At 52.1% G+C, this 9193-nt stretch overlaps 1 protein-coding gene across 1 annotated transcript; it reads left to right on the top strand.

Annotated features, from left to right (window-relative positions):
• The first annotated feature begins 258 nt into the window (after nucleotides 1-258).
• On the top strand, nucleotides 259-4520 carry PPP1R14A (protein phosphatase 1 regulatory inhibitor subunit 14A). The gene is made up of 4 exons (XM_063112791.1): nucleotides 259-474; nucleotides 2646-2726; nucleotides 3259-3291; nucleotides 4120-4520. The coding sequence occupies exons 1-4, from the start codon at nucleotides 274-276 to the stop codon at nucleotides 4246-4248; spliced, it is 444 nt and encodes a 147-aa protein (XP_062968861.1). The 5' UTR covers nucleotides 259-273; the 3' UTR covers nucleotides 4249-4520.
• The last annotated feature ends 4673 nt before the right edge of the window (nucleotides 4521-9193 follow it).

The raw sequence follows: 9193 nt of genomic DNA, 5'->3' as shown, positions 1-9193 counted from the left end.
GGGGAAGCCCCAGACTCCGGGACCCGGCCTAGGGCTCTCGGACCCCGCCCATACCTGAACCCGGCACAGCGGCTGGCTTCAAGCCTGCACAGCGGCCCGTCCTGACACTGCAGACGGAGAAACTGAGGCCCGGGGCGTCCGGGGCGGGGCCGGCCCCCCAGCAAGCCCGAGCCCCCGCCTCCGGCCGGCCCCGCCCCGGCCCGGCCCGTAAGAGGCCCCCTGGGCGCAGGCGGAGGCTCACAGCGCGGCGCCGGGGCCGGGGCCAGCACCGGGATGGCAGCTCAGCGGCTGGGCAAGCGGGTGCTGAGCAAGCTGCAGTCTCCGTCGCGGGCTCGCGGGCCGGGGGGCAGCTCCGGGGGGTTGCAGAAACGGCACGCGCGTGTCACCGTCAAGTACGACCGGCGGGAGCTGCAGCGGCGGCTGGACGTGGAGAAGTGGATCGACGGGCGCTTGGAGGAGCTGTACCGCGGCAGGGTGAGGCGAGGCTGGGCGAGGGGGTGTGGGGGTGGTCCGGAACAGACAGAGCCCGAACGCCCTGGGGCCTTTGGGTGCACGCTCGCTGGTGCACACGCAGCCTCGTGTGCACAAGAGGACAGCCGCCGCAGGCCAGGCACTCGTTGGCCAGGCTGTCTGTACTCGATGGCACTCAGCCGTGGACAGAGAGAAACACACACTTGGGTCCCCAGAGATGTGTCCGAACGTCTGGGAAGGGCCAGGGGTTTAGCATAGCATATGGGGGGACGGGGAGGAGGCAAAGCTTGGGAGCCACAGCCACCATATCTGGAGAAAGGGTCGGGGGAGGACGATATCTCAAAGCCAAACATAGACATGGTGACAGGGGAGATAGGACCACAGAGAGAGGCACAGCAAAGGAAGCAACAGTATACACAGATGTGCATGGTGACGGAAGCTATAGCCACTCACAGACACAGTGACAGAAGCAACAGCCTTACACAAACTTACAGGGTCACAAGCTGTGGTCACTTACAGATCAACATGTACTACAGCCACAGCCACCCACAGACACGATAGCATAGACCACAGCCAAATGCAGACACACAACACAACCACATGAAAATACAAAATGACTCAAGTTACAGCTGTTCATATGTGCACATCCCTACAAGCTGTAGCGACATAGACAATACAAGCTAAAATGGCCACCCTTGGACATAAAATGACTCGTTATGACTATTCATGATCGCCTAAAGAAAAAAACTGTAACCACCTCCAAACACAATGACAGATGTTACTGCCACTCACAGACACAAAACAACAGAAATGATAGTTACACCCCGACGTAAAGCCGCATAAGCTATAGGGACACACAAACGTACAATGGCAGAAACTACAGCTGTCTGTGGGCTCACAACAGCATAAGCTACAACTGCACATACAGACACGTATGCTGTAGACACAGACACCCACTTGAGTCACTGTGCTTGAAGTCACTTTCCACAACATGCGAGGACTGCCAAACACAATCCCAGGTATCTTGATGGTCATAGCAGTACACTGACACATCCAAGCACACGTACCCTCCTTAGCACAGCACGACAGTGGTAGAAGCCATGGTCCCTCAAAGTGACAAAAAGTCCCTCTGTTCTCAGACACATGGGCTCATACAGGTAAACAGACAAATTCAGTTGCCAGTGGTCATCCTATGAGGTCATCCTCAGATGGTGGGCACTACAGCTGGCCATGACCACATGACAATGAGACAAACACTCCCAAGCTGGAGCCACATACCTCACACCTGTAGGACCATAGGTCCCTGTACAAAGCCACCCAGATGATACCACGACCTCTTGCTCTCCCAGCCAGCCCTGGGCCCTGGGCATCAGGCTCTTGCTCAAGTGCAGAGACTCATGCAGGTGTGTAACATACTTATAGACCCTCCAAGACTTTGCTGGCCCCTCTCTGCCACACACAAACCCCATTACCACCACCGCCACCCGGCCCTGAAGCCAACTACAGGACTTTGGGTGGAGGAGGAAAGAATCTATAGCCGCAGGGATCTGTTCTGACAGCTGGGTCCTGTCCCCAGCAGGGATACTGAGCCAGCCTGTGTTTTGGCCACTGCTCCTAGAAGGCATACTAGGTATCCCTTCCCTGGCTGCTCAAAGTTGGGCTCAGGACTCATCCCTCCTACCCACCTTGGTCATCCCTCTGGACTCAATGTGTTGCACTTTGGTCCCTGGGGGCTGACCTGAGCCCTCCCCTCCCTTCCTGTCCCCTGGGGGAAGGGGCCGCTCCAGCAGGCTCCAGCCTGCCCACTCTCCTCCCCCACACCCAGTGCTAAGACTTTTCCTTGAAAGGGCAGAAGCCAGCCCCTCTCCTGAATCCCAGAATCTGACATTCCAAAACTCCATCAGGCTGTTTTCCACTGTGAGAACTGGGGCCAAAAGGAGAGGCCTGTGCCAGCCCAAAGGCTTCGAGGCATCGCTCTGGGACAGGGCCCTAGGCCTCCATCAACCCATCTGTCACCCCTCCCCCCAACACCCAGATGTCCCGCCTTGGTGGTGCTGTCCCTGACTGTCACATTATTGCTACAGAACCCGCCAGCTGGGCCCCCAGAGCCTTGAACAAAGGTGAGGGAGGGAGGGGAAAGGGGACCCTGACAACCCCTCCCGCCCTCACCTTAGGAGGCAGACATGCCTGACGAGGTCAACATCGATGAATTGTTAGAATTAGAGAGTGAAGACGAGAGAAGCCAGAAAATCCAGGTAGGTGTTTGGGGGCGGCGGGGTGGGGGTAGGGGTGCCTCCTCCTGGTCCTCCACTTTGCACCTCCCTAAAAGTAAAGCAACAGTTAGCATGTTTATTGAGCACTTAGTCTGTGTCTGGCACTAGTTCAGTTGCTTTGCACTGTTAACTCATTGAACCCTCACAAAACCCTCTGAAGTAGGTGCTATTATTATCTCCATTTTTCAGGTGAGGAAAAGGAGGACCAGAGAGGCTTAATTACTTACCTAGGGTCACACAGCTCAAAAGCAGCAGAGCAATGCGGCTGCTGTTTCCTTGCTCTTGTGGCCTGTGCTCTTCTAGAGACAGGAAGTGCTGTGTGACCCTCTCACCCACTCTGGATTTAGTGGCTCAACCCTGCCCCCGGTCACTCTGTAAGGTCCTCAGGTGGGCAGTCCACACAGGAGTCTGACTCCCATTTGTCTTGCTGCCTTGGGGCTTTGTCGGGAAAGGGAAGGGGTTGGAGGGGAGTAGGTGTTAGTCATTTACTGTTTTTTGTGGGGCTGGTGTTTAGGGACTCCTGAAGTCGTGCAGGAACCCCACAGAGGTGAGTTTTTCCTCCCCCCTCATAGGCCCTGTTCTGGGCCCTGCACCCTGGTGGGGGGAGCTGGAAGCCCCTGTCTGTCTCAGTTCTTTCTGGTCTCCAGGGGGTCCTTTGTCTTCTTCACGCCTGTCTCTCGCCTCTTCTCTCCCTCCCCATCTGCTGCTGGGGCTCCATTATCTCCTCCCGCTGCCACGCGCTCCCCCATCTGTCGCCTCTTTCTGCCTCTGCCATGCCAGGCTCTCCGTCTCTCCCCCGTTACTGCTTCTACCACCCCGGGGCTCCCGCCCCACCTCTCGGGCTCCCATCCTTCCAGGCCCTGAAGCTGAGCCGCCCAACCCCTCCCACTTCCTTCTCTGCTTTAAAAGGGAAAAATATTCATGTTTCTCTAACCAGCTCTGGGCTGCCTGAGGGACAAACGTCACTGTGTGTCTGTCTGCCGTGGGGCCCTCTCAGGCCTCTGTCTCTGGGGACCCTCTTGGTCATCTCTTGGCCTGAGAAACATCTCGATGTCTGTCTGTGTCTCTGTTTCTTTCTCTGTCCCTATGTCTCTCTCCCTCTGTCTACATCTTTCTCTGTTTCTCTCTGTCTCCATCTCTCTCTCTCCCCCTATCACTTTTCTCCCTGTCCCTCCGGTCTCTCTGGTCTCTCTCTTTCTCTGTCTCCTCCATTTCGTTCTCTCCCCGTCTCTGCAGCCTCTGCCGCTCCCTAACTCCTCAGCGCCCCCCCACTGACCAGGGAGCAGAGGGCGGGGCCCGGCAGAGGGGCGGGGCTGGCCTGGGGCAGGGGGCGCCCCACCTCCCGTGTTCTCAGCATCCCCCGCCCTGTCCTCAGGACTTCATCCAGGAGCTGCTGACGAAGCTGCGAGGCCTCCACAAGCAGCCAGGCCTCCGCCAGTCCAGCTCCTCCCAGGACGGCAGCCTGAGCCCCCTCCAGGACCGGGCCCGGACTGCGCCCCCCTGACCCTCACCCACCGCTGTGGCCCCTCCACTGTACCCAGCGCCGCCCCAGCTTGTTTATAAGTTGTATTTAATGTAACAATAACATCGCCAGGCTGTTTTTCCTCTCCCTGATTACCATGGGCTTCCCTGAGCTCCCCCCACACACACAACCTCCCTCTCCCCCGCTGTGTCTCATGTCCCGGCACCACAGCTGGCCCCACCAGATGGAGAATCACTCCTCCTCGGCCCGAGAGCATGAGAACAGGCCCTGCTGACCTGGCGCCCTCAAGACTCACATCCTGTCCTCACCTCTCCCTAGCCTGGGCCCAGTTCCAGCCTGCAGGGCCCCTGCGTGTGGGTGGCTCTTGGGGCTGCTGTGGGAATGACAGCCTAGATCCCGGGGTCAGGGGAGATACTCACGTCTGAATGTGGCTGATGTCACCTTAACACAGGTGGTCACACAGCAAACACGTCAATTCATTCACTCCATGAAATCAATTGGGCAGTCACTGGTGCTTGGCACGCCATTGGTATTGGGGCCACAAAGATGAACAGAACATGGTCTCTGGCATCTGTGTGCTCACACACTGGTGGGAGAGGAGTGCCTGAGTGGAGGATTAGAGCAAGCTGTGCTGAATGGTCCAAGATACTTGGGAGCCAGAGGGTGGGAGGAGCCATTCACTCCTGGGGTGGTCGTGAAATCTGGGAGGGCTTCCTGAAGAAGGTGACATGAAGGCAGGGCTTTGAAGGATGCATAAAAATTTGTGTGAAACGGGTGCCCCCATCTGAGGACTTTGAACTTGTGGGTGGAGGGATTGATATCGTGGCTGAGCCAGGCAAAATACCAAATATTGGCAGGGCCGTCCACCAATCAGAATGGACAACATCCCCCAGGGCTGGGTCAGGGAAGTCCCCTACTGAGTGAGGGTTAATCCTTTCATACTTGGGTACAAGGTGGTCTGGAGGGTCCCAGGGGAGGGGCTGGGGCATCAAAAGCAGGTAGAGGCTATTTATCAAAAACTGCCGAAATATTTCAATATTTTAGTAACAGGTCTGGTTGTACCAGTGGTGTCAGGTGTGTGGGGATGGAGTGGAACGGTGGCTGCGCTTAGGACTGGGGCAGGGCCAGAGCTGGGGTATCCCACCCCAGGACAAAGCACACCTCTCATCTTACTTTGAAGTTGGGGCCCGGGACCCCATCCCCAGCCTGTGCCACCCAGGAGCCCTGCCAGGATCAGACACCATTCCAGGGGAGCTGAGTTCCAGGCTGGTGGGAAGAGAAGATGTCCTGAAGAAGAAGAGCATCCATGAGTGTCCTTGGCTGCCCAGCCCTTCGGGTGACCTCACTGTCCCTGTGCAGACAGATCTCAAAGGCTCCCAGTGCCCCTTTCCTCCACACATATGTGCAGAGGACAAATGTGTGGAAAATGAACAAATCGCTCCCCCCGGCATCCTTGCACCTGGGCCCACGTCGCAGAACACCACGCTTGAGCCTAGGGAACTCGTTCTACTTCCCTCTCACAGAAACCTTTTGGTTCTTCATCTTTGTGGGGGTGGTGTGTGTTCAAAACTCAAAGTCCTAGGTGTGCCATGTGTTAGGCCTCTCAGTGTCCTCATCTGGAAAATGGAGACTTCACATATGAGGAAACTGAGGGCCAGATTAGTGGTGTCACTTGCCCACAGTCACACAGCTGGGAAATGGTAACACTGGGCTTCAATTCTAGGCATTATGACTCCAGAGCCCAACTATTTAACTCCTACACTACAGTGCCCCTATAAACCATAGCAGTGTTATTCTACAGTGGTGGGAAGAGATTAATTAATTCATAGTAAGGTGTTAGTGACTGCTCACAGACCTCTGAGATATCCTATGTAAAGGGTAATACAATTAATTGAGAACCAGGCTACAGCAAAAGGATTGGGAAGTAGAATGCCATAGTGGCTAAGAGCATGGACTCTGGAGTTACTGTCTGGATTGCGATGCATCTATCCTACTTCCTAGCTGTGTGATCTTGAGCAAAGTCACTTAATCTCTCTGTGTCTTAGTGTCCATACCTATAAAATGAAGATGATTATAATAGTACATATATCTTAGGTTTGTTGTAAGGCTTAGATGCACAGAGCATAGATTAGGGTCAGGCACATAATAAGTACTGTATCAACCTTATCATTGTGGGGAGGGGTCACCATTAGTTCTTACAGCCACCATCCCTGGCCAGTAAGATGTCCCCTGGGAACGCCAAAACAGAGGCCTTCTGATAAGGAACAGCCCCAAAGAACACGGTGTGCCTGACCCTTCACCCCTCATTGTGACACCTCCCCACCGGGCTTCCTGCCTCCCTGCCTCCTGTGGTCTCTGGTCTGATGCTTTTTCTCATTCTTAGCTTAGTCTTCATCCATCCCACTTCCTTTTCCTCTTTCCACCAAAGGTCACCATTTTTTGTTTGTTTATCAACTTCTTAGCAGTGGTCCAGTATTTCTTTCTGCAGATGCAGCGTGAATTGACGTTCCAGCCCCCTTCCATATCCGTGAGGCAGACGTTCTGAGCACTGCTCTACACCTGGCTTTTTTCACTTAACAACCCATCTTGGAGATCTTTCACGTCATAACCCTCCTAGATTTCCGGTGGCTGTCAGAATAAAAGCAAAGTCATCCTTCCATGCTGTGCCCCTGTCAACCTTTCTGCCTTCATCCCTGTCCTATCTGTCCTTTGCCACACCAGTTTCTTCCCCTCCAGGACCCAGGGACACATTTGCTCTGCTTCCAGCCTCCTATTCGATATTCCCTGATCCTCACCATCACTTAGATGTAGTCTCAGTGGTGCCTTTGAGTGCCTAATCTGAGGAGTACTCTCAGTCACTATCCTGTCACCTGAGTTTTTATTTTATTTTCGGGGGGGGGGGCACGTCTGGCTGGTCTGGGGATCCAAATCCTTGACCTTGGTGTTCCAAGTCTGTGCTCTAACCACCTAAGCTAACCAGCTGACTCCTGAGTTATTTTCTCCATAGAATATATTACACCGTGAAGTGATCTATTAGTTAATTTATTGTCCCACATCCCCCCATCTTCAGAATATTAGTTCCTCGCCTCGTCTTGATTTGTTTGTTTTGGACCTTGGTGGCGGCAGTACCACGCTCCAACCACTTGAGCTAATGGGCCAGCCCCCTCCTCGCACGTCTGGAGTATCGCTGCATTCCTAATGTCTCGAGACAGCGCCCTCTGGTGGCCACGTCCCCTGCACCCAGTGTGCCCCTCCTCGTGTAGACGTGAGGCCTCAGCGCCCCCTGGTGGCTTTGTGAGTTGGTTTTACACTACACCCGAGCGGGCAGTTGCTGGAGAGCACTCCACTCAAAGAGGCTGGCATTGAACCAAGAGAGCAGTCTCTAGAGGTAGATACTAAAAGCACTCACCATCTTTATCTGCGATCAACACCATAGGCTGTGTTAATTAAGATGAAAAATATTAGAATTGGGCTTACATTGATGATATGTTCGGTGCTCACGATTGTCTAAAATGTTTTATAAAAGTACTTCTCACCCTCATCATAAAGAGAACAGGAAGACTGTTAGGGGAGGGTTTATCATTGTTCATATAAGATCGGCCTACAAAAATCAATATCATTTTTCTAATACTGTAATAACCAATTAAAACAATCTTTAAAAATTGTGCTATCCTGGTACTGCCCAGACCCCCCTCCTTCCCTGCCCCCCCAAAGTATACTAATGTACGAGGCAGCAGCCAAAGAAATAAAAATAAAAATTGTGCTGTTCTAAAGAGCACCCCAAAATATAAAGTATGTAACAATTAACTTGATCAATGATGCATGAGGCCTTGATGGGAAAAAACATTAAAACACCAGTAAAGGATACAGGAGATATGGGCTGGCTGGTTAGCTCAGTTGGTTAGAGGTGGTACTGGTAACACCAGTGCTACTTTGTAACACCAAGGTCAAGGGTTTAGATCTCCATAGTAGCCAGCCATTGTAGGGGAAAAAAAGGAAATAGGAGATAATTTGAAAAAATAATGTATTGGGCCGACCCGTGGCTCACTTTGGAGAGCATGGTGCTGACAACACCAAGTCAAGGGTTAAGATCCCCTTACTGGTCATCTTTATAAAAAAAGAAAAAAGAAAAAATAATGTATGCTCTTGAGTAGGGTATCATAATATTATATCACATGTTAGTTATCCTCAAGATAGCCAGTAAATTCAAAGCAATCTCAATTAAGATTCCAGACTTTTTTTTCCCAGACACTGATAAACCTATTCTAAAATTTGTATGGAGGAATAAAAGTGTAAAAATAGCTAAGTCAATATTAAAAAGGAAAAAAAAATATTAAAAAGAAAAGGAGGGAGAGCTTTCTCTACCAAATATGAAGACATACTGCAAGCTATAGGAATAAAAACAGTGCGTATTGGTGCAAGAACAGATGAAAATGAATACACTAAAGGAACAGAACCGAGTACTTGTGGGCAGGCCCAGGTATATATAGGAACATAAAAAGATGATAGAAGTAATACCACCATTCCATGGGGGAAAGGATGGATTGTCCAGTGGATGGAATTGGGAAACCTGACTCATTATATGGAAAAAAAAGAAAAGGATCCCTCTTTAACACCACCTGCAAAGATGGACAATAGATGGAATAAAAACCTAAATGTAAAGAGTAAAACTATGGGGGAATTAATAAATTCAAATGGAGAGAGGGCCGGCCCGTGGCTCACTCGGTAGAGTGCGGTGCTGATAATACCAAGGCCCCGGGTTCGGATCACATATACAGATGGCCGGTTCGCTCACTGGCCGAGTGTGGTGCTGACAAATGGAGAGAACATCACTGTAACATATGTACGAACTTTCTGACACTCCTCCACCAAAAAGTGGTATCTCATTCCCCATGTCTTGAATACAGACAAGCCTTAGTGACTTGCTTCTGACAATAAAATATAATGGAAGTAGCACCAAGTGACT

Source organism: Cynocephalus volans, chromosome 10 (genome assembly GCF_027409185.1).
Source record: "Cynocephalus volans isolate mCynVol1 chromosome 10, mCynVol1.pri, whole genome shotgun sequence".
Taxonomy (NCBI): domain Eukaryota; kingdom Metazoa; phylum Chordata; class Mammalia; order Dermoptera; family Cynocephalidae; genus Cynocephalus; species Cynocephalus volans.
The sequence above is the reverse complement of the archived record's forward strand: the minus strand, read 5'-3'. Positions and strand labels throughout refer to the sequence as shown.

What these genes read in the sequence shown, in the direction of transcription:
- PPP1R14A (XM_063112791.1), top strand. Translation starts at nt 274, where the DNA reads ATGGCAGCTCAGCGGCTGGGCAAGCGGGTGCTGAGCAAGCTGCAGTCT. An exon ending in AGGAGCTGTACCGCGGCAGG is followed by an intron (nt 475 to 2,645) that starts GTGAGGCGAGGC and finishes CCCTCACCTTAG; the next exon opens with GAGGCAGACATGCCTGACGA. An exon ending in AGAGAAGCCAGAAAATCCAG is followed by an intron (nt 2,727 to 3,258) that starts GTAGGTGTTTGG and finishes GCTGGTGTTTAG; the next exon opens with GGACTCCTGAAGTCGTGCAG.